Source organism: Toxorhynchites rutilus, chromosome 2, assembly GCF_029784135.1.
Source record: "Toxorhynchites rutilus septentrionalis strain SRP chromosome 2, ASM2978413v1, whole genome shotgun sequence".
Classification (NCBI taxonomy): Eukaryota; Metazoa; Arthropoda; class Insecta; order Diptera; family Culicidae; genus Toxorhynchites; species Toxorhynchites rutilus.
This window is the reverse complement of record NC_073745.1, coordinates 184,449,021-184,475,283: the sequence shown is the minus strand read 5'-3', so window position 1 is coordinate 184,475,283 and position 26,263 is coordinate 184,449,021. Positions and strand designations below refer to the sequence as shown.

The window sequence follows — 26,263 nt, the reverse complement described above, 5'->3', positions numbered from 1 at the left end:
GTTCGAGGACAATCTGATTGGCGGTTTCTCGATGGAATATTTGCCAGTCATTTTCCGGTACTTCTTAGTTGACCGTGAACGGTTACTGGTACCTTGCAAGCTTCCAGCATGAGGATAGCGTAATTCTCCGAAGGAATGTGCTGAAATGCAAATAGTAACCGCGAAGTAGAATTGGCGCACAAAATCAATCTGCACCTAGACACATACTTTTCAATGGTTCTTCTCACCGCATCCTGGGTATTTTTGGTCAGCTAATCCACCACGGACAAGACGAGTCTCATATTCACTCTACCCGCTGGGATCAATTTGATTGATCAAATCCGACACGACTACCCTGTCATATATCCCGGTAACCGATGAATTCAACTCGATGTGGTAATTACTGCTGGTGGTACTGATTTCCACCTTCCGGTTCGAGGGCGTTGTGAAGTTTATTATTTCATTTCGTAGCCGTTCCACGCCCGGTTGGTAAAGTTTCCACAGCAGATACATGATGCGAGTTTTCTTACTGGCCCGGAAGGACCGTATAACATGAGATGCGGGAAGTCTCCCTGGGAGCGAAGATTAATCAGATGCACAACTTGCGTTTTGTGGTAGTCCAGTTTGGACAGCTGGCGCGATCGGTAGCGGTCAACTCAGAGAGCCATTGTACACAAGAATATTTGATAATACAAAAATACTTGGTAACTTGTTGTTTTCGTGTTGGCCTTTGTCAGAGTAAATGCATCACCTCCAGAGATTCCAGATGATTTTTTTTTGAAAATCTTCGACAAAAATCTGAAATGTTGATGAAATTTTAGATGCACATACTTTTGTAACCGCGAGAATAGCAAAGTAATGTTTGAAAAAAGGGGTTTTAAGCGCAGGGAATCAAGTCATAAAGAGAAGAAATACCATATCCCCACAGTCTGCAACTGAAAATATAAGTTTGCAATAGGATAGACAGGACATTAAATATCAGTAAAATTGCGAACATGTCTGCAGATTTAGTATCCTTGCAATAGTGAGAAACAAATTTGGTAAAAAAATCGAAGTCGAACGGGTTACAAAATGCATCATTTTGCTAATTTCAAACCCGATCGGGAGCCGGAATAGAGGGGATACGCAAGGCGTGTTATTCCACAAACTAAGTACTAATACAAATGACACGTGTATTACTACGTAGAGTCGGCGAAGTGCCGCTAAAAACGTTAAGGCCGTCTGAAAAGTTGAAAAGAAAATACTTGCCTGAAAACACAATATTCTTCAAATTGTATTTAAAATTAAACTGTATATTCACATCTGGCATCCCTAGTCACGAAGAACGAACACAAAGAGGCGAATGTTGTGAATATCGCCAAACACCAAACCATCAGCTAGACTTTTGAGTGTCGCACTATTCTGACATTTCAGCGACAGGACACTCACCAAGGAGCTCGGATTTCTACTGTCAAGTAGAAGTTCACCATGCGTTAGTGTTGTGATAATACTCTTCTCACACTATTGGACTGACTTTGGGATGGTCACCAAAGATAATCGTAGTACAAAATTTGTTGATTATCTTTATGTGAGTACCATCACTTGATTCTCACGACAAATCGCAGCTCTGCCTGTGACGCGTTTTTTTATATTAATCACAGTTTTACTTCGCAAAAATAAAGGGTGTGTCACATCAAATTGCATCACGGAAAAAACGCTGTAGAAATTTAATTTTTAGGAATTATATCTTCAGCTTTCGCTTATAATCAGATTAGAGTGTATAGATCACGTTGGCCATGCTTCACTGTCAATTTTTCGTAAATTTGGAAAAATGTCGTCGAACGAAAAAGAGCGCCGTGAATTAATCCTGTGCACTCATTTCGAGAATCCGTAGTTGTCACATCGGGACATCGGTAAGATGCTGGGAATCGTCCAATCCACGGTCAGCAGAGTACTAAAACGATACTTCGAGAACCTAACCATCAACCGGAAGGTGAAGAACGGCAAAAATGGATGCTCCGTCAGTGAAAAAGATCACAAGCGCGTAGTTAAGCAGTTTAGACGTGATCCGAGAAGTTCGGTCCGGGATGTCGCCAATAAGCTGAATTTGTCAAGTTCATTCGTCCAGCGGACCAAGCAGCGGGAGGGCCTGCGTACATACAAGGTTCAGAAGGCTCCTAACCGCGACGAAAGGCAAAACATGGTGGGGAAGACGCGAGCCCGGAAGCTGTACACCGAAATGACGAAACCTACGTCAAAGCGGACTTTCGTCAGCTGCCGGCCTGTTGTTCTTCTCCGCAGAGGACAAATTCAGCGTTCCGGAGGAGATTCGCAAGCAGAAACTATCCAAGTTTGCCAAAACGTACATGGTGTGGCAAGCGATCTGCTCTTGCGGAAAGCGGAGCGCCCCCTTCGTGATGACCGGCACGGTAAACGGGCAGGTTTACTTTAAGGAGTGCCTACAGAAGCGCTTACTACCACTATTGAAGCAGCACGAGGGCCCGACCATCTTCTGGCCGGATCTCGCTTCGTGCCACTATTCAAAGGACGTGTTGGAGTGGTACGAAGCCAACGGGGTCACCTTCGTGCCAAAGGAAATGAACCCGCCCAACGCGCCGGAGCTTCGCCCAATAGAGAAATATTGGGCGATTATGAAGCAGGCCCTCCGGAAGAACCCAAAAGTTGTCAAATCGGAGGCGGACTTCAAGAGAAAATGGATTTCTGTTCAAAAAAAACTACAACCTGACGTTGTACAGAACCTTATGGATGGGGTAAAGAGGAAGGTGCGAGCATACGGGCTTGGGCTCGAAGTATGAATAAAAAGAAAATGCCAAAAGTTGTTTAATAGTTTTTATTTTACTGTCTAAAATTTTCAAAAGGATCGGTCTACTGGGCGAATTTCTACAGCGTTTTTTCCGTGATGCAATTTGATGTGACACACCCTTTATTTTAATTTAACTGATAATATATTATAAAATGTTTACAATAGAATAGTTTTAGAAAGGATTTCTCTACGATACGTGGACAAAATAGTTATGATTAGGATTAAAAAACGCGTCACAAGTTGAAAAGACAAAAATTCAACACTTGCCTAACTGGGTTTCCATAGAATTACTTTTTTCACTCACAGGACCAAAGTAGTATACACAAATTGAATTATCCTATTGCAACATCAATTATTAGATAGCTGAAATGTATTATATTAAAATATAAGCAGCTTAAACATAATTATAACCTTTGTAACCAGTTTCATGGAAGTTAGAGATTCATTCGGGCCACCCTAGTGACAAATCGTTTTACCATCCTAGTGAAGTATTGCGTACTAAAGACTTTATAATCCATAAAATAGTTTTTAAATGCTTTGGTAAATTTTGGAAAAGTTTTAGAAACATTTTCGACAAAGCGCCCTATAGATCATATGTTCTGCCTCGTATTCCGGAAGAAGACTAAGCCCCAGAAAGTCGATTTAGGACAAAAAAAATCGAGACAATAGATCTCGGCTTTTCATTTAAAGACATTTAGCTTTTTTTGAGAACACCGATTTCTTGTCCCCCCCTTTGGCTGATTTTTCGGTTTTCAAAAAACTCAAACATTGATGGCTGTGCGATACCAGTAACTGAAGTTTACCTGAGCTGAAATTTTGCATTGGAAAAGAAGTTCTACAAAGTTGCTATATTGCTATATGTAATAACTTTGTCAGAAACAGTATTTGTCTAGGAATAACTTTTTTTTCTGTATTACATATAGTGAATTTCAACACCTTCGGCTGGTTCGTCACTTTAGAGAATGACTGTCGAACTCAAGATGTAAATTTCCGCTTAAAATTCGTTCCCTCAACCATTGTGCAATGGCGACACAATACGGAATGTTTGATAACGGAATGGGATAGATAACAGTTCGGCTGGAAAGTTCATAAGGTTGACGTCTAGACGTCTAGATACGTGTCAAAATTTTACAGCAATCGGTCGATTGGTTCGTGAGTTACAGCATTGATAGTGAAGCAACTTTCGTTATTGTGAAAAAAATGGAAAAATTACAAATCAATGAAAACGATGACAAAATTGCATAAATTGAGCTTCAAATTGCTTCCGCATCCACCGTATTCTCAAGATCTGGCCCCCAGCGACTGTTCGACTATTCGCAGATCTGAAGAGAATGCTCGCTGGCAAGAAATTTAAGACCAATGATGAAGTGATTACCGAAACTGAGACCTATTTTGGAAAAACCAAATGAGTACTATAAAAATTGTATCGAAAAGATGCAAGATCGCTATAATCGCTGTATCGCTCTCGAAGGCAATTAAAGGGTGTGTCACATCAAATTGCATCACGGAAAAAGCGCTGTAGAAATTCGCCCAGTAGACCGATCCTTTTGAAAATTTTAGACAGTAAAATAAAAACTATTAAACAACTTTTGGCATTTTCTTTTTAATCATACTTCGAGCCCAAGCCCGTATGCTCGCACCTTCCTCTTTACCCCGTCCATAAGGTTCTGTACAACGTCAGGTTGTAGTTTTTTTTTAACAGAAATCCATTTTCTCTTGAAGTCCGCCTCCGATTTGACAACTTTTGGGTTCTTCCGGAGGGCCTGCTTCATAATCGCCCAATATTTCTCTATTGGGCGAAGCTCCGGCGCGTTGGGCGGGTTCATTTCCTTTGGCACGAAGGTGACCCCGTTGGCTTCGTACCACTCCAACACGTCCTTTGAATAGTGGCACGAAGCGAGATCCGGCCAGAAGATGGTCGGGCCCTCGTGCTGCTTCAATAGTGGTAGTAAGCGCTTCTGTAGGCACTCCTTAAGGTAAACCTGCCCGTTTACCGTGCCGGTCATCACGAAGGGGGCGCTCCGCTTTCCGCAAGAGCAGATCGCTTGCCACACCATGTACTTTTTGGCAAACTTGGATAGTTTCTGCTTGCGAATCTCCTCCGGAACGCTGAATTTGTCCTATGCGGAGAAGAACAATAGGCCCGGCAGCTGACGAAAGTCCACTTTGACGTAGGTTTCGTCGTCCATTACCAGGCAATGTGGCTTCGTCAGCATTTCGGTTTACAGCTTCCGGGCTCGCGTCTTCCCCACCATGTTTTGCCTTTCGTCGCGGTTAGGAGCCTTCTGAACCTTGTATGTACGCAGGCCCTCCCGCTGCTTGGTCCGCTGGACGAATGAACTTGACAAATTCTGCTTATTGGCGACATCCCGGACCGAACTTCTCGGATCACGTCTAAACTGCTTAACTACGCGCTTGTGATCTTTTTCACTGACGGAGCATCCATTTTTGCCGTTCTTCGCCTTCCGGTCGATGGTTAGGTTCCCGAAGTATCGTTTTAGTACTCTGCTGACCGTGGATTGGACGATTCCCAGCATCTTACCGATGTACCGATGTGACAACTCCGGATTCTTGAAATGAGTGTACAAGATTAATTCACGACGCTCTATTTCGTTCGACGACATTTTTCCAAATTTACGAAAAATTGACAGTGAAGCATGGCCAACGTGATCTATACACTCTTATCTGATTATAAAACCAAAGCTGAAGATATAATTCCTAAAAATTAAATTTCTACAGCGTTTCTTCCGTGATGCAATTTGATGTGACACACCCTTTATGTTGAATAACAAAATTGAATTTTGCAAAAAAAAATAGATTTACTGTCTTCTTACGTTCCCTGTGGAACTTTTGCCGTCTCAATGTATGTATTAACTAGCGTCATTTATTAATACTTAGTTGAGATTTCTTAAGCCAAATAACACGCCTTGAATCTATTCCGAGGGGCAAGCTCTAGAATACGCGTGACCACAGTGCAAGTCGAAGGAAATTTCTCTGACGAAAAATCCCCCGGCCAGAACGGGAATCAAACCCGAACACCCGGCATGATAATGTGAGACGCTAACCACTCGGCCACGGGTGCACGGGTGCAGATTTACTGTGTTACTTTATAAATTTTTCAGCCGAACTGTTAATATTTCACCATATTAAAAAGACCCCATTATTTCATTAGTTTACATCGAAAAGGATCGTCCTGTTTTATACACCAATTGTACCGAGTACTCTGAGTCGGAGTTTTTATGAGTTCAGGAATTTGGGAAACATAGTCTCCAGGACTTATTTCCTTAGTATCAGCCAATTATTCATATTTGTGAAACCAACACAGTGCGGTCAGATTTTATCAAGAGACTATTTTGAACGTCAATATTTTTTGCCGAAGCGAAGTGGTGCTTCCGTACGAGCGAACGCATGGAGGGTTCATGCGAAGCGGCTACCGAGTGGTTGTTGAGGTGGAATTGAATTATGGAGATTTTTAGTTGTATGACAGTTATTCGTTTCTTAACACCGAGTGGTGCAAGCTAAGCGCATCACCGTCAGCCTGCGTACGATAGCACATGAAGGGCGCAATTGTTCCATATGAGTTTTTTTTTCGAACCCGTATCAGATTTTTTCCTCAACCCGTAGAGGGCCTCGAAAGATGATTGGAAACAATAAATCATTAAGACACTCTATTGCCGGTCGCAAGCCCGGAAATGAGCAGCTCCAGAAAATCGTGCGGATAACCCCAATTCCAAGTTCTCCGGGCCGAGGGATGAAAGGCCAAGGGTGTTTTAAAAATACTCTTTCGCTAGCGGAGGCTGGGGGGTGGTTGATTTACTGTGGAGGAAGTAATTTGCCCTTGCTGTGTTAGAGCAGGGCACTGACTCTGTACACTGGAGTCGCTTTTTACTCGGGGAATACGTGCTGCGTAATTTTTTAAATCCGCGTAAATTCCGAAATTCGCGTAAATTCCAAAATCCGCGTAAAAAGTGACTTCAGTGTAGACCGTTATTTCCACAGCGAGTCGTGGGACGCAAATGAGTACAAAAAAACGCAAAAATGTACAAAATACAAACAGAAGAACAAAAAGAAAACAGAACGCTAATTGTTCTAGTCGAAAAATTGAGGGCAAGACAGATGCGTTATGAACTAATACCTCAGGTAGTTTTACGCCCGTTGAATATGAATCAGTAGAAGCATATCATCTCAATTACTGAACTACGGGTTTCGATTCCACCGCTGAGGGCAAGTCAGGTGTCCAATCAGCAACAACCCTTCAGGTAGCGCTAAGTGCACTTGATACGACTCAATGGAGGCATACCCTCTGATTGTCTGAACCACTGGTTGTACTGGAACCGTTGGCAATGGTAGTGGTGATTGAGCCTATAAGGGCAAGATCCCTGGAAGAACCCAAAGTAGCCTTAGTACTACTAAATAAACTGTCGAGCCGCAAGCCAGGCCAAACGGCTGAACACACATCTGCTGCCTAGTTTGGTCAGAAATGAAATAAGAATCATTATTCGGACTCACTTTGACTTGGTACATAGGGTGAGCGAAGCCGTCTCTATGATTTGCAGTTGTTATGGGTCAGTTGTTAAGGGAGGACCCCTGTCTGGAAGGTTGGAAAATAATGAATTTCGTGGATTTTTTTCGGATGTTACGAATAAAGTGAAGTGTTCGTGTATTTTGGTTATTGTTGAGGGTATATTTGAAGATGTATTATCCATTTTTTGAGTGCACGAATAATGATTATGAAGCTGTTCACAGCTGGATACGTAGATGCTGTCGGAAAATTAGTACCTTGCTGGTGGTATCGGTTCTGAAGTCGGAGTGTCGTAGAACAAATTACAATGAATATTTTGAAACTTTAGGACAATACCTAAAGCATAGGGGTTTTTGAAAATTCGAAACAGCGGCCATTATTGTTAAAAATTAGATATTTTTCATAAAAAAATCTCTAAATAGCGATTTAAAAAAAACAGAAAACGAGATATTAGAAATCGGCTATGCAACACTTTAGATAATTTATTTTTACATGCTGAAAAAAAAATCAGCCAAATCGGTCAAGTAGATCCTGAGATATCGGTACCACCAGTTGAGATAACATGGTTTCGAGAAAAACGCGTTTTAAAATTCGTACATCAATACTATATCCCTTGAGGTGACATCATACTTTTGGCTGTAACTTTCCAACGAAATCAAATATCGAAAAATTCGTTTAGGACAACATTTCTGAGGGCATAAGCTTCTCAAAAATGCAAAAAACAAAAATTATTTTTTTTCGATTTTCCAGACCGGGGTCCCTCCTTAATATAAAAACAAGCAGAAAGTAGTATACTAGGATCCGAAAAAAATAGGGATTACATGGTCTTGCCGTGATCAGACCACCCACATGTTATCGAAAATGTTCAGCACGTGATGACGTTAGGGATAATTCAAGGTGGTCAACGAGGTCTTTGGCTAGAAGATACCGTAGCTCAGCTGCCATTGTCACTTCCCTTGGTTACGCATTTCGCAGGATGGGCTGTGATCCATTCAGGGCAGACGCAAGTATATTAAACAGGCGGATTGAGCTGTCTCAAGTTATGCTTCCAATCTGGTAATCAGTGATGAATCGAAAATTTCGACATATGTCCAATATAGAGCACTTCACTGGATAAGAAGAGGTATACCATCGAAAACTATTCCAAAAAAGATCCGCAATTACCGTTTCTTCATGTTATGCGTATTCGAGATGGGCGGCAAAATACGGTGGGAAAGTCACGGGTGCGGAAACTGTACAGTGTACACCCAGATACTGACGCATCAGATTGTCTCATCATGGATGATGATACTTACGTCAAGGCGGACTTCCGGCAGCTTCCGGGGCTACTGTTCTTCACCGCCCAGCACAAGTTTGATGTTCCGGAGGAAGAAACGAAGCAGAAACTTTTGTTTGCCAAGAAATATAGGGTTGGGGAAAAAGAAATGTCGTATTTTTGACGCTTTATTTAACATACTTAAAATTATTCAATTTAAGTCAAATATGCGCCGTTTTGTTCGCAAACTTGTTGCCATTTAGTAGGCAACCATCTTCTTCAAAAATGGGTCGAGTTCATTCCGTTTCAGCAGTGCATCGCAGGCGTTGATTCGGTCTAAAAGATTTTTTTGCGTCAACTCGTGAGGCACTCATACATCCAGCTTTTTTTGGAATCCAATCTTCTGCATGATTTCAACGATTTTATCGGTTTCCAACCACTACACCAGAACGAAATCGATCAAACCAACGCTGTGCAAATCGTTACAGTATCGGGTCCATAAACTACACGATTTTTTTCGGTCGCCTTCGTTGCAGTTTTACCTCGCAGGTAGTAAAAACGTAAAATATGGCGAATTTCTTGCTTGGTGGACTCCATCTTTGACGCGCTATAACTTGAGACTGAAAAGGACAATTACAACACTGTCAAAACGACACTTGTAGCAAAGATTGTCGTCTTTAAATAGCCGTATAGTATGACCCGATGCGATAAGTACAACACAAGATATACAATATACGACTTTTTCCCCCCAATCCAATCCATGATTTGGCAAGCAATCTGCTCATGTGGCAAACGGAGTTCACCGATCGTGATTACCGGGACTGTAAACGGGCAGATCTACCTCAAGGAGTATCTACAAAAGCATCTGCTTCCTCTGTTGAAGCAACACGAGGACCCTACGATCTTCTGACTGGCACTAGCTTCGTGCCACTATTCAAAGGATAGCCTGGAGTGGTAAATAGCCAACGGGATCACTTTCGTACCCAAGGACATGAAGAAGATCCGGGTATTTAGGGCCAAATTTTTAAGCTTTCATAAGAAAAAAAAGGGAGCCTGTATAATCTGATTACATCATCAGAAATGAGTGATAATCTGAAGGCAACATACTTACCGTAAATATATTACCGTAAATATTCATATTCATAAACGATATGAGCTTTATGTTCTTCTATATGCAATAGAACTGTGCAGTAAAACTCCATTTGAATCAGATCTATGTTGAAAAAAAAAGTACCACAACATACTTATTTTGTTCGGCTGCAACATAAAGTACTAGGAAAAAAATATTTTAAATTCAATTTCAAATGCCAGAAAAACGACTGTGATGGCTAAATACATATTCATACTAGTAATCGAGATGGTTGTAATTGTAAAAATCTCGCTTTTGATCGTTTATGATCTCCTGATATTCTTAAAACTTATTCAAGAATGCTATTTTTGGAGGAAAATTTTTGTAGAGAAAATAAGTATTTAAGTGTCAAAATCTTTATGATTATGCTAAACAATTTTTACACTATTTCTGAAACTGTAAAACAGTTATAGATGCTTGACTCGCGATTTTTCGACATTGGATTCCTGCTACAAAAAAAACTCTAGATTAAATCGGGTTTAGCCCCTTCTAACCCGCCCACAGCATACGATAGAGACATCCCACACCCGCCGCATCGCAACGAACCAGAAGCGTCTCAAAAGTGCGCAAAAGCACAAAAGGACGAGAGAAAGGCAAGACAAGCCAGCCTTCCCCCAATTCATTCATCATTTGCGAAATCAAATCGCTCTGAAGTAACGCCCAAAACAAGCATGATAAAATGCTATTTATCAAACTCTTTTATAAGAATCAATTAGACGTGGAAAGAATAACAAACAATATTTTATTGAGCGTACATAAAACGATCTGGAAAGACAAACGCAGTTGCGGTCGTACCATAGCAGCAGCCGGATCACACGAGGACACGGGATTCTCTCCGCACATTATAAGTTGCGCATTTGGCAAACCACCGAATGAATTCGTTCCATTCATTCGAAAGCATTGAACGAGAATTTGAGTAGTATTAAGAGTGATGGTGAAAAAGGGAGGGGGTGGGGGCTACCTCACGCGATATGCTGAAGGCAGGGAGGGTTCAACTCGTATTTTGGTAACCAAAACGACTAAAGCACAGAGTGCGCTAAACGGACGACATATGAGCCAGCCAGCAGGGAAAACCAAAGCTGGTAGTGCTTGCGTATTCACCATTCTTTCGGAATTAAGGACTACCGATACTGTCCCCAAAAACCTTTGCCGTATCGACACTACACGTTCTTTCATTGCTCGTGCAAACAGCGAAATACAAGCATATTTCGATAATAGTTTTCCGATCTCGTTCACCACAAAACCAGAAATAAACCCGTGCGGTCGCAGCAGATCCGGAGTTGAGCCCAGCCTAGTGTTGGTCCTACCGGAGAGAAAGGCGCGTCGAAACTGGGGAAGCCCAACAAATCTTCAACCCAAACCCAGAGAACGGTAGTCGTGTCATCGTAAAAAAGTAGAATGTTGGTCCCAGTGATGCTCTACTGCAACTATTTTTGCCCATTCGTGATATTTTTGGGTGGTTTGTTAGATCCAACCTTTCATCTACATTTGGTTAAAGGAGAGTAACATATAAAGTATTTAAAAAAGTATATTTTCCGTGAAATGATATAAAATATGTCACACAAAATTATAAATTAAAAAAATATTTCCAAAATTTGGTATATTCCAATAGAATTTACTAGTGGGTTTTTAAATAGCAGAAACTGCATACTTATAAATCGGAGCAAATACATTTCAAATAATAGAACATAAGTTTGTGCGTCAGGATGAATACATAATCTTTTAAATCTTTAGCTAGTAAACGAATAATTATTTATTTTACAGTCAGTTCGAGTGACCCATAATTGAGGGTGGTAGTGTATTATTACACTAATAATCGTAAATGTTTCGCAGTAAGAGTTGCAGCAATGTTCGAAATAAATCAAACCGCCACATTTTCTATCATTATACAGGGAAACTTCGATATAACGTACCCTCGATATAACGTCACTCGATATAACGTATATTTTACCTCGATATAACGTACACATTTCCAAAGTATAAAGGAATTTTTTTTTCTAATAAAACAATGAATTATCTGTATTGTGATGCTAAAACAAGTTTTGTACCTTCAACCAATCCCGAAATACAGCTGGTTTTGTGATTCCGGATTCTAAATGTTTTAATGTTTTAATGTTTTAATGTTTTAATGTTTTAATCAACAGTACGAAGGGAAACATCATGAGAAAGGCTGGCTTCGTCTTCTGATTGAAGTTATTCATTAACTTTACTAAAACAGCAACACAATAATGTATTATAGACTACGTTTGTGAATACTTTATTATGCTTCGATATAACGTACAATTCGATACAACGTACAATTTTGAAAGTGAAATGTACGTTATATCGAAGTTTACCTGTATTACGATACTACGGCAGAGAAATTTCACGAAACAAAAAATAAATGAAATGTTTTGCGTCGTTTCTCGACATTGATAAAGAAATGCATACACATCGCAAAGAATGGTGGTTCTCTTGTGCTTCCATCAGACAACCAATTTTGTGAAATGCGTTGAGAAGAGCAACAGCAAAACAGCAAAGACGGACGGACAAGGCCTGTAAAATCAGAAAGCTAGAGCAGATGAGTCCCTACCGAGCGAACGAACGAAATGATTTATTTTGGATTTGGACTAAAATATAGCTCGATGGTTTCAGTTTCTCATTCTCACAGGATTTTTTTTTGTTCTGTAGATGTTCGCTTGCAGTCGTCTCAGCTTGCCCTATTATTCATAGTTTTGTTTGACTCGCAACAATCCCAACATCGTTTGGTATTTTTTTGTTAATCCCATTCGGAATCTATCCGCTGTGATGTTCTCGACCCAGAGCGCCGAGTTCTCAGTATTTTTCGCGCTTTGTAGACTACTGCACTCTGAACGCCACAATGTGGTGTGGACCACCAGGGCAAAAAGAGCGTAAAAATGTGAATGATGTGCGTATAGAGTCTAGAAAAGGGAGTTAGTCTTATTAGATAAATTGGGTATTATTTATTGCCCCTCTTGTTATCGCACACAGATCATCTCACGTCTGAAAGTGCTTCTGTTTGGACGGCCCGCGAATGGACGGATTTTTCTCTTCTTCCGAGAATGATGGATGGCACAGTAGCGAGAAAATATTATGAATTCCTTATGATTAGGCCGAGGCCGAATAGGAACATATAACAGATTTGTTTTGATTTGTTTATTAGAATGAGTCGGGAATAGTAACGGTGTAGAGAGGATTGTTGCACTGTTGTTTCGATTAGCGGCTGTGATTTATTTGGTTTGATGCCAATAATACAGCTTAAGTAGTTCACTCGCATTGTCCGATCGGATACTTTGGGAAAAAAGTCTACTTTGAACGTAAGAGCAATGTAGGAAATACAATACGTCGTATAAATTTTAATGATTATTCTTGCTCATGTGATTTTGCTGTGATCTACCAGTGAATCGTTTCGATGCAGAAATATTACTGATATTTGTTGACTTCTTTCGCTGTTGTGAATAAAGCAATAATTTCAGCCTCCATCGCTAAGAAAATACAAAGGGTCTCAACTGAATCACACCAACAATCGAAAAACAACATTAATTTTTATCTGCTAAGTTCGATTAGATTGCCACTAATTTTGAAGATTTGCAGCTGTTTTTAGTTGATGTCACAGAATATGGTTGATAAGTTGGAAGCTAACGTCGACTAGTTCGATAAATGCCATAAATAATAACATTATAATCTGGGGTATCCCAACAATTCTGAATGAAAATGTCCCCCAGATTATTGGTGAGGTACTCATCTGTTGATGACTGAGCAAAAATTCTAAGCCTGTAGTCTCTGCTGAATTTATGTTTGCCATTAGGAATATTAGTAATGCTCTGATTCCTATAAGAATTGTTTTTCATGATAGAGAATCGGATGAAATGATGCTTAAGGCAGTATCCTAGTCTACAAATTTGAAAAAAAAATTCACATTTCTGAAGTTTAGGCATTCAAGAATATACCCTAGAAATGATATTTCGAAAATCCCATTATTTACCGAGTTATAGACATTTAGTGATGCAGTATCTAATCTAGTACGACCAAAACAATTAACTCCACACGCGTTTTCCTCAAAATTAGTTTTTTCAAACTGTCTGTCTGTTCTACACAACCGATTTATGTCAAATTTATATGAATGCAATCTGTAGGCATCTCTTTATCGCATGAACTAATGGAAAATCATATTATTTTTTTTACTTTTTGCTATTTAGAAAAAAATCAGGCAGAGCCTAGGGGCACGAACGGAACATCGTGCCTGACGTGTGACTTCGAGGACAATTGATTTTGGATTAAGTTTTTATAACTGTTCTGAAATCAGTACATGTAATTCATTCAAAACTTCAAAATTAGAAATGGTACCACTAATTAAAAATAATTTCTATTTTCAATAGTAAACCGATAAAGAAGAACAATCTGATAAATATTTCAACATTAACACGAAAAACTCGATTTTCTCTGAATTTCTTGTATCAATGCTCATAAGTGTACATAAAAATCGTTACTGATTAAACCGCTCCTACAGAAATATCAATTCTGTAGTGAACTGATTCCAATGGGTGTTGCCTAAAAATTAAGAACAATTCTGATTATGCATCGACTCACCTTGTCCGTCTCGAAAAAATATGAGGGCATATGAGGAAACCAGACCATGGAGTAGAGATCAAGACCGGTATCAAGAACAACATTGAATGATAGCTGAAACCCAACAAACATTGATAGCTATTCATGTCCTGGCATTGATATCGTTAGAATCAAGAGGACTTTTTCTAATTTGTATCGATTTTTTTATTTACAGGGGAAATAAAGGTGCTTCTTCTTTAAAAGTCACAAATAGTATGTAAAAATGTGTTTCTCACCCAACAATGCTATTTGTAATGATTTGATACGCAAATATGTTCTTTAATGCTCTTCCCCTACAGCGCAAGAAGCCAGTAAAATCTAAAAAAACATACCTGCTTAATTCGCTATATTGGTTACCTGTTTTACTATCTTCACTGTTTGTGTTATAATAAAAAAAAAGTTGACTAAATAAATTGAAAAAAATATCTGATGGTACATATTATAACACATATAGTATAGCTGACCCGGCAGACTTCGTCCCACCCAAAATTTATTTTTCGTTATCACATTCATGTTTTTTTACTAAGCGCACGTTCATAGGTCCAATCGCAGAACTATTCATTGATTGATTTTCTAATCTGCCCTTTAAAATTACCTTCTACTATAAAATACCTAGTAGTTCTACCAAAACTCGTCATTATAATATCAGATTATTTTCAGACACAATTCTCGCTCCAGATTTTTCAACCACTTGCAAATAACATGTTTATCCGTTACATGGAATAAATGTCTGATACAGAAAATATGATAGAATAAAGACAGCCCTAAATCGGACAATTCCTTTCTCGAGTTTTGCTCTTATCAACACATTCGCTGATCCATTTTTATTTATATAGATAGAAGAAGATATAGGAGTGCGTTTTATCACATTAAAAAAATTTTCAATTGTCATGTTCGTTTGAAATATGTGTATTATTTTTACGGGACCCCTCTCCATTTCAGAGGAGGGAGGGGTGTCATACCATCATAGAAACATTTCTCATATTCAACTTGCCAAGTTTGGCTCCATTTGATTGATTAGTTTTCGAGTTATGCAGAAATTTATGTTTGATTTCTATGGCATTCATTTATTGCACCATAAAACCCCCATATGCCTAATTTGGTTTTATTCGCTTGATTAATTTCCGAGTAATGCAGAAATTTGTGTTTCATTTGTATGGCAGCCCCCCCTTAGAGAAGGGGGAGGAATATCTAACCACCATAGAATCATTTATTGCACCCTAAAACCTCTACATGCCAAATTTGGTTTCGTTCGCTTGATTAATTTTGTGTTTCATTTGTATAGCAGACCTTCCCCCCTTAGAAAGGGGGGTGGGGCGTCTAACCACCATAGAAACATTTATTGCATCCTAAAACCTCCACATGCCAAATTCGATTTCATATGATTGATTAATTCTCGAGTAATGCAGAAATTTGTGTTTCATTTGTATGGCAGCCCCTTCCTTAGAGAGGGAGGGGTAGTGTCTACCCAACATAGAAACATTTATTGCATCCTAAAACCTAAACATGCCAAATTTGATTTCGTTTACTTGATTAATTCTCGAATAATGCCAGCGAAACAAGAGACGCATTGCAAATAAGCACGCTTCAAAGCTTTTCGCATACTTTCCCACATACACGGCCCAGACCCTAAAGGATATAGATTAACGTTTATGCTCACCTTTTCACCTTTAGAAAATACTTTCCAGCTTCATTTTATAATGAGGTGCACTATTATCACGCATTTATGCTACAACACCAGTGGCTGCATGGATATCGTGGTCATGTAAAACAGCCTTGAATTCCAGCCGGCCTCGGTTCGATCCCCGTCATCGTTTGGACTTTTTCCTGTGTACAATTCCAAGCTGACGTTCAGTCTGAGAGAAAGAAATGTCTGCTCCCATACATACAAACATTGTAAAGCTTTTGAATAGGTACTTTTATTTGTTCATTTCACCCTTCAGTATACGAATAATCATTTTTTCTGCCGAAGCTGAAATGTTTTCTGCCAGCGCTAGTTTGGGTCTAGAAACTTCTTGCGACTTGTTTTCCTGTCAATATTGTTCAGCCCACATATTATGAAAAAAAATCCACGAAACTGTAAGTGTGAAAAATAACCATCAGCCACCGATTAGTTTCTCGGGTGCAGTTATAGTTTACAATTCTTCCACAAGTGAAATTCTTTCACAAGTGTGTATGTGTGCTTTTGCACATATGCAAATAACTACGTCCTAATTCTTTCTCCGTTCAATCTAGTGACAAAATGATCTAAAATCAAATAAAAATAGTCCTGTAATAAAGCTAGGCATTATACTCAATTAATATTCTATACCACCAGTGTTGCCACACGTACATATTTATCTGGAAAGGTACAGATTTTTTCGTTATTTTTGGTACAGATTCTTTACGGTACAGAATAAAGATTTCGTCAAAAAGTACAGATTGACACAGATTTTTTTCCGCGTGTGAAAGTTCTTACATTCGATCGAAGCAACAATAAGGTACATGACGACTTTTGCGCCGCAGTATCGCTTGGAGCGATTATTTTTAAATTTTAATTCATGATAGCAAGCAATCTGAATTTAAAAATTTTTTTTTTGCATTATAAAACACACAAAGGACTTGCAAATGTAAATGTAGTATTTATAGTAAATAAATGAGTATTTTTTCATCCTAAATTTCTACAACGAATATTTTCGATGGTACAGATTTTTGGAAGAAAAAGTAAGATGAGAAAGATTTTTAACCCCTCTGGTACAGATTAAAATGTGGCAACACTGTATACTACTAACATAAAGGGCCTGGCCGGGTAAGGGAGTAAAAAGTGCCCCCAAACCAAATCACTAGCTGTATGGCCAATATTGTAAAGGATATTAAATAATAAATTTTGGCGGTTTATTTGAACCCCTATGTGGTTTGACGTAGGATCTATAGTGAAAAACTTACTTTTTCGTTTATTTCACGCCATCCTCAAAAGATCCGAGATAAAAATTTGAGAAAAATACTGAATGTGCATCTTACCACGGTGTATCAAGAAAAATTATCAAAAAAAAATTTCATCAAAAATTTTAGTACCAAAAAAAATATTGAAATTTTTTTTTTGAGATTTAGAGATTCAGTACTACTCTAATTCATATTTAAATGTGTTTCTACGGCTTTTCTAGATATGTGTGATTTTTTTCAGATTTTTTTCAGTGTTGCGCGGTATCAAAAAATATTTTTTTTTTATATTTCCAAAGAGTGGTTAGGTAAAGGAGTAAAAAGTGCCCCCAAACCAAATCACTAGCTGTATGGCAAATATTGTAAAGGATATTAAATAAGAAATTTTGGTGGTTTATTTGAACCCCTATATGGTTTGACGTAGGATCTATAGTGAAAAACTTACTTTTTCGTTTATTTCACGCCATCCTCAATAGATCCGAGATAAAAATTTGAAAAAAATACTGAATGTACATCTTACCACGGTGTATCAAGAAAAAAATATCAAAAAAATTTCATCAAAAATTTTAATACTAAAAAAATATTTAAATTCTGAAAAATTTTTTTTTGGGATTTAGAGATTCAGTTCTACTCTAATTCATATTTAAATGTGCTCTTACGGCTTCTGTAGATTGATAAATATCTTCAAACTGTTTTTTTTTCAAATATCTAATAATAAAAATAAAATTAAAAAAATACACAGTACAAAAAAATGTTATAGATTTTCTGGCATTTCGAAATTTTGAAAAAAAAATATAACTGCCAGAAAATCCATAACATTTTTTTGTACTGTGTATTTTTTTTTATTATTTTATTTTTATTATTAGATACTTGAAAAAAAAACAGCTCGAAGATATTTAGATAATGAAACACAAATTTCTGCATTACTCGGGAATTAATCAATCATATGAAATCGAATTTGGCATGTAGAGGTTTTAGGATGCAATAAATGTTTCTATGGTGGTTAGACGCCCCACCCCCCTCTTCAAGGTTATCAGACATGTCTGCTGTGGTCTGCTATACAAATGAAACACAAATTTCTGCATTACTTGAGAAATAATCAAGCAAACGAAACCAAATTTGGCATGTAGAGGTTTTAGGGTGCAATAAATGATTCTATGGTGGTTAGATATTCCTCCCCCTTCTCTAAGGGGGGGCTGCCATACAAATGAAACACAAATTTCTGCATTACTCGGAAATTAATCAAGCGAATAAAACCAAATCAGGCATATGGGGGTTTTATGGTGCAATAAATGAATGCCATAGAAATCAAACATAAATTTCTGCATAACTCGAAAACTAATCAATCAAATGGAGCCAAATTTGGCAAGTTGAATATGAGAAATGTTTCTATGATGGTATGACACCCCTCCCTCCTCTGAAATGGAGAGGGGTCCCGTAAAAATAATACACACATTTCAAACAAACATGACAATTGAATTTTTTTTTAATGTGATAAAATGCACTCCTATATCTTCTTCTATCTATATAAATAAAAATGGATCACCGAATGTGTTGATAAGAGCAAAACTCGAGAAAGGAATTGTCCGATTTAGGGCTGTCTTTATTTTTTGTCATATTTTCTGTATCAGACATTTATTCCATGTAACGGATAATCATGTTATTTGCAAGTGGATGAAAAATCTGGAGCGAGAATTGTGTCTGAATAGGTAATTTTAAAGGGTAAATTAGAAAATCAATCAATGAACAGTTCTGCGATTGGACCTATGAACGTGCGCTTAGTAATAAAACCTGAATGTGATAACGAAAAATAAATTTTGGGCGGGACTAAGTTTGCCGGGTCAGCTAGTCACTTATAAAAATACTATATGTGTTATAATATGTACCAGATATTTATAATATATTAGATATGAAATTTATTCAACTTTTTTTTTATTATAACACAAACAGTGAAGATAGTAAAACAGGTAACCAATTTAGCGAATTAAGTAGGTATGTTATTTTAGATTTTACTGGCTTCTTGCGCTGTGGGGGAAGAGCATTAAAGAACATATTTGCGTATCAAATTATTACAAATAGCAATGTTGGGTAAGAAACACATTTTTACATACTATTTGTGACTTTTAAAGAAGAAACACCTTTATTTCACCTGTAAATAAAAAAATCGATACAAATTAGAAAAAATCCTCTTGATTCTAACGATATCAATGCCAGGACATGAATAGCTATCAATGTTTGTTGGGTTTCAGCTATCATTCAATGTTGTTCTTGATACCGGTATTGATCTCTACTCCATGGTCTGGTTTCCTCATACGCCCTCATATTTTTTCGAGACGGACAAAGTGAGTCGATGCATAATCAGAATTGTTCTTAATTTTTACATTTTTTTGTACTGTGTATTATTTTTTTTAATTATTTTATTTTTATTATTAGATACAAAAAACATGATGACAGATGACAGATGACAAAAAAACAGCTTGAAGATATTTGTCAATCTAGAAAAGCCGTAAGAGCACATTTAAATACGAATTAGAGTAGTACTGAATCTCTAAATCCCAAAAAAAACTTTCCAAAATTTAAATATTTTTTTTAGTACTAAAATTTTTGATGGAATATTTTTTAGATAATTTTTCTTGATACACCGTGGTAAGATGCACATTCAGTATTTTTTTTTCAAATTTTTATCTCGGATCTATTGAGGATGGCGTGAAATAAACGAAAAAGTACGTTTTTCACTATAGATCCTACGTCAAACCACATAGGGGTTCAAATAAACCACCAAAATTTCTTATTTAATATCCTTTACAATATTTGCCATGTAGCTAGTGATTTGGTTTGGGGGCACTTTTTACTCCCTTACCTAACCCCTCTTTGGAAATATAAAAAAAATATTTTTCGATGCCGCGCAACACTGAAAAAAATCTGAAAAAAATCACACATATCGAGAAAAGCCGTAGAAACACATTAAAATATGAATTAGAGTAGTACTGAATCTCTAAATCAGAATTTTTTTTTTCTAAATTTCAATATTTTTTTTAATACTAAATTTTTTGATGAAATTTTTTTGATACTCCGTAGTAAGATCCTACGTCAAACCACATAGGGGTTCAAATAAACCACCAAAATTTGTTATTTAATTTCCTTTACAATATTTGTCATACAACTAGTGATTTGGTTTGTGGTCACTTTTTACTTCCTTACCCGGCCAGGCTCTTTATATATTTCATTGAACAATATTCTGAAACAGGAAAAAAATCACTTGTCCAAAAAAGTTACTCCTATACTCGCGTCAGTATCACAGACCGATTATAATAAAAAAGTGACACATGTCGTAACGAAACTTATGATACGCTAAACAATGACGAACGACGAATGAGGAAGCTAAAAAAAATCGCAAAGTCGTAGTGTCGAAGTTTTCTGAGAAATTAACGAATCATCGATTTCTCGGTCTGTGAGACCAGTGCGCGAGTATAGGAAGGTTAAGTATTAAATTTAGTTGATTTTGTAAATAAGCATCATTAGAGTTATTATCAAAGTTGTCATCAACTCGATTTATTTTTCAATCACGATAAAAAAATTTAAACCTGATTAATACAATTTGCTTTCATTAATATACGAATAAATGCGGCATATAAAGTTAAAACAAAAGTCTCTAATACATTGTCTCTAACGATGACTTTTATCATTTGAGAATAGACGTGATAACTGTAGCCTAAGTATTGTACCTATCATACAGGTCTCATATCATAAACATTACTGTCTATCATGCGGTTTGTTTCTCAGTATGAATGCCGACAGAATCACAAAACACTGATATGATTTAGTTTTCAACCCCAAGGCTAAGTGCATGATTTCTCGCAGTCATTATACATTTAGCGCCACTTAAATTGAATATCCGCTTTTTGGTGCCGTGCATCATGATGTCACCCCACCATCCAGTATCATCCGGAAAAATTGAAACGAACTGCATTTGCAAACCACTTGCAGGCTACATAGGGACGAGAGACGCGTAGCAATTTACGCACCAACAATATTGCTTATAAAATTCGATTCAGCTCGTCATAGACAGCAGCCAGCGCGAAACGATTTATTTTTATTCCGCAAAATAACTGCACGTATCAGCAGTAGGAACGTAGCCAGTGTACATTATTACGTAGGAAGGAGTGTTGATTGTACACATATGAAATTTTAAATTTATTTCCAGTTTATGCCTTTCCGCCCTTCCGATTTGGTCCGGGAGAAAGAAGCCCTCCAGCGAGCAGCCAATGCTTCCCATATGCTACTGCATATGAGGGGTTATTGGATGATCAGCCAATTTTCACCCGGTTTTAAACTGCTCATTAGAGTTTTTCCAATTAAATTCCACCCTTTCGGTCGATAATTCATTCGCGAGCTATATTCTACTCAGGTCCAAAAACAATTATTCCAAATACACCTCCTTTTTTTCTTTCCCCACAGGGACGATCAGCGAACAATAACAATAATAATCAACCGATTTCAGCTGTTCACTTGGAAATTTCTGTACAAGTTTGGCAAATATAGGACTGTGAGGAGGCAAGTGTTACATTCACTCATTACCTTTTGACTATTTATGCTATTCTATGATTTCGACAGCATTAACATAAGATCCACGTAGAGATATTTTTGAGATGTTCACTAATTTTTCAGCGTATATTTTTGTGAAATGCAAAAAATATGAGTTGAAGTGTGTTATGGTAAAATAAATTTAAATAATTTTTAATATATTTTGGTTAATACCTTCATTTATAGTCATTTTCCAGCTAGCATTCTCTTGCTAGTGATAGCGTTGCCTTCTACCCTTCGTTCACTACCCGGGTCTCTCTCTTCGACAAGAGATGAATAGTTATGAATTTTAATGTTCTCATCTCGACAAGAGCTGCCCTTTTTTCTCATCCAGGCATGTTATAAAAGCGACGATCATGAACGCATTGTTCGTTGATGTCTTTTACTTAGCGCTGGAGATGGCACTAGGGAAGAGATGAGGAAACTGAAACTGAAACTGAGAAGCATCCTCCATCGGTCCCTCGCCCATCTCGAAAGCTGCTGATGGCAGTTCGCCTGTCGTCTATTTGTCGTTACAAGTTGTACGACGAAAACACATGATCTAACGAGTTGGTACGTGGATATTAAAAATGTGTACACTTCTCCACCGGGCCAAACATGGTCCTCGTGTTCCAACGACCGTACGAAAGGAAAGCCCATAACGAACGCGGCGACATTTTCCTGCGAAATGAGAGTATTTTAATAAGCGCCACTCATATATTGTAAATACCGAGAAGGAAGCATATTAACATGACATTATGTGCTGCTATAAGGCAATGCTAATGTTATGTTTAATAGTTTCAGACGAAAATTTCATATGTGGAGCATTCGCGATACTTGGCGGAGATATTAATATGCGGAATGTGCAATAATCCGGGCTTCAACGCCGTATTCTTCTAGAACTCAGTTTTTCAAAAATATTAGTATCTTGACTGCTTATCAGCAGCATCTAAACTTGTGTCATTATTATTAGTATTGACAAACGCTTTTTTCGTCCCACGGGTGTTATGACGAAGCATCATTACAGCAGATGGCGCCATGCGTCAATGTAACCTTTTATCCTCCTCGTCTTGGGACTCTGCTGTACAATCCGTCATCATGTGAACGGGTTCTTCCCCATTTTTAACCAGCTACACCAAACGACGCGGGATACCAAATTGTATGAACAAATGATAACGCTTCATGGTACACTTTTCGTACCATACATAGATAAAATTTGAGATCAGTTTGGATTCAATTCATGCTGACATTAATAGTTCTTGTCGAAGCACCCAACTTGGCCTCTGGGAGACAACACTGAACTGCTCCCTATGTGGCGCGTCCCAAAGGTGCTCCTCCTGTGAAAGTTTCTCTCGAATTCAATCACACTTCCATCCCTCCCACCGATCCGTACTGAAGGTACTACATATTGTTCTCCGACCGGGAAAGAAGAAGCAGAACGAGGAAGAAATCGTTTTTCCACAAGATTTGTCGGCTGCTGTCACACGTTTGACATCCAAAAATCTATTAACAAGCTTACGGTGGAGCCGAAAAACTAATTTATTTTGTTGTGAAATCCAATTGATTAAAGAGATATATTCGTGCTCTGTCTTTTTCTGCCGTTCGTTTTTTGTTCAATTCAGAAAGGGAGGTGTGTGCTTTAGGTGTTTGCTTTCTTGTTGGGAATTACTTCTTTTTTTTAGATAAACCATTGGTGGAGAGACAACTCTTCTACATCTGACCCGGGGTCAGTGGTGGTAAATAGAATTGATGAATGATATTTCAAAATGCGAGAAACAGGAACTTAGAAAAAAGCGTATTTAAAACACTCTTGAATCAATGCAATTGCATTTTTTCTTTGAAAAACATATTTGTTCGAACCATTACGATTATCAATATTCTGAAAAATATTTCATTTTGGAAAAACTTTTGGATTATACTAAAAATTCTAATCGTACCTCCATGCTATTGTTGACAATGTATTGTAATGTGTAATATTGTAATTTTACAAAAGTAAATTAATAACCAGTACTGACAGTTTTTCTGGGATTGATTTCTTTCATTTTTCAAAGAGTTATGATAATTTGTCTTTGGAAGATATATTCGCTAATAAATTTATTTTTTTAAATATAGGGTTGGGGAAAAAGAAATGTCGTATTTCTGATCGAAATTTGATGCTTTATTTAACATACCTAAAATTGTCCAATTTATGTCAAATATGCGCCGTTTTGTTCGCAAACTTGTTGCCATTTAGAAGGCAACTTCATTATCCCCCTCTTTATTTGCAAAAAACTCAGACAGCCACTTTTCGCAAGCCTCTTTTGTGGCCAACTTAGTATAACCAAGAGCGTTTTGCATAGACCGGAAGAGATGATAATCACTTGGAGCCATGTCCGAATTATACGGTGGGTGCAATAGGACATCCCATCCGAGCTCCCGTAGCTTCTGGCGGGTCATCAAAGATGTGTGAGGCCGAGCGTTGTCCTGGTGGAAAACAACACCATTCCTGTTGATCATTTCTGGCCGCTTCTGGTCAATCGCCTGCTTCAAACAGTCAAGCTGCTCACAGTAGAGAACCGAGTTGAGGGTCAGGCCATAGTTGGGCAGCTTGTGGTAGTAGTGGATGATTCCCTTCCAATCCCACCAAACACACAGCAAAACCTTCCTGGCCATCAATCCGGGCTTGGTGATGGTTTGGGCCGGCACACCGCGCTTCGACCACGACTTTTTTCGCTTTAGGTTGTCGTACGTGATCCACTTTTCATCACCAGGCACCATCTTCTTCGAAAATGGGTCGAGTTCGTTCCGTTTCAGCAGTGCATCGAAGGCGTTGATTCAGTCTAAAATATTTTTTTGTGTCATCTCGTGTGGCACCCATACATCCAGCTTTTTTTGGAATCCAATCTTCTGCAAATGGTTCCAAACGGTTTTATGGTCTATACCCAGTTCCTGGCCAATCGAGCGAGTGCTCACATGCCGGTCTACTTGGATGATTTCAACGATTTTATCGGTTTCCACGACGATTGGCTTACCAGTACGGGGTGTATCTTCAACAGCCACTACACCAGAACGAAATCGATCAAACCAACGCTGTGCTGTGCGAATCGTTACAGTATCGGGTCCATAAACTACACGAATTTTTTCGGCCGCCTTCGTTGAAGTTTTACCTCGCAGGTAGTAAAAACGTAAAATATGGCGAATTTCTTGCTTGGTGGACTCCATCTTTGACGCGCTATAACTTGAGACTGAAAAGGACAATCACAACACTGTCAAAACGAAACTTGTAGCACAGATTGTCGTCTTTAAAAAGCCGTATAGTATGACCCGATGCGATAAGTACAACACAAGATATATTTAAGTGGTGCCATATATTGACAATAGACGACATTTCTTTTTCCCCAACCCAATATTTCTGATTGTGTTTATATATAATCAATGGAATAAAATGGAATGTTCTAACGATTGTGTAATATTTACCCAAAGCTATCCGAAAGACATTCACCTGAATTCCAATCATCCGAATATAACAAATATCAGAATACGTCAGGTACCCGAATGAAACATCTACTTGAACAAACATTTACCCTGATAAAAAAGTGGAACAATGTGAAATCAATCAGTTCTAGTCTAGAGTTCAAACTTCTAACATGCTTCCATTTAGCACAGAACATTAAGTCCCTAACTCCAATACTGGTTCTGAGGCAACAAAACGTTATGGAAAGCTTTGTTAAAAAAAACCCTTAAGCATTAACTCTTTGTGGTCGTTTGTCTGCTCTCAGCCACCACAGCAAGAAACCATGCTAATCTTATATTTTATTCAACTAAGTATCAGGTTATGCTTTTCCTAAACGAAGTTTGATGTCTAGTGAACCTGTTCACAAATTAATACGGTGCCCCTATGAGTAATAGATAACGGTACAAACAAAGTAGACAACGCACATGCATAGGAATGTGGGACAAAAATCATAACAGAAGAATTTTGTATTGTAACACTTTGGTGTGATCGAAAAGACTCATGTCTCACGTTGTTCGAATAATCGCATAAGTGTCTCAAGCGACAAAATCTTTGTTCATCTAAAGTAAAAAGTTCCGATCATTTCGGATACGCAGAAATCATTTTTTGAGTAACTATTGGTTTGAATTTTGTTGAAGTAGTTGTTTTCAAAGAGCAGAATAACTGGTTGAATAAGTGTCTTATGCCATCTGAATAATCTCATGTGAAGAAATTTTGTTTGTTAAAAGTGAAAAGTGCTGATTTTTTCGGATACAAATTGTTAACATTAATTACACATTTATTGCATTTATTGGCAAAAGTGTCTCATATTCAACGGATAATAAAAATGAAATAATGTATTGATTATACTTCATATGATTTACTCTTGGAGACTGTTTCGAAAGATTTCACACGAAGACGAAATATAAAATATAATTTTAACATAGAAAACATCACATTAAAATACATTGTTAAGTGAATATATTAAAAAAAAAATTGTTTTTCATAAATTT

At 37.8% G+C, this 26,263-nt stretch overlaps 1 protein-coding gene across 2 annotated transcripts in view; it reads right to left on the bottom strand.

Moving 5' to 3' along the window:
• Positions 1-26,263, bottom strand: part of LOC129771019 (uncharacterized) — a 209,622-nt gene that overhangs the window by 47,246 nt on the left and 136,113 nt on the right. The window contains exon 5 of one of the 2 annotated variants that reach the window (XM_055774259.1): positions 7,341-7,373. The exons of the other annotated variant lie outside the window; for it this stretch is intronic. Within the exon in view, the coding sequence (XP_055630234.1) occupies positions 7,356-7,373 (18 nt within the window). The 3' untranslated portion in view covers positions 7,341-7,355. Of the gene's footprint in view, positions 1-7,340; positions 7,374-26,263 lie in introns of those variants that run through there. 2 annotated transcript variants of the gene reach the window in all.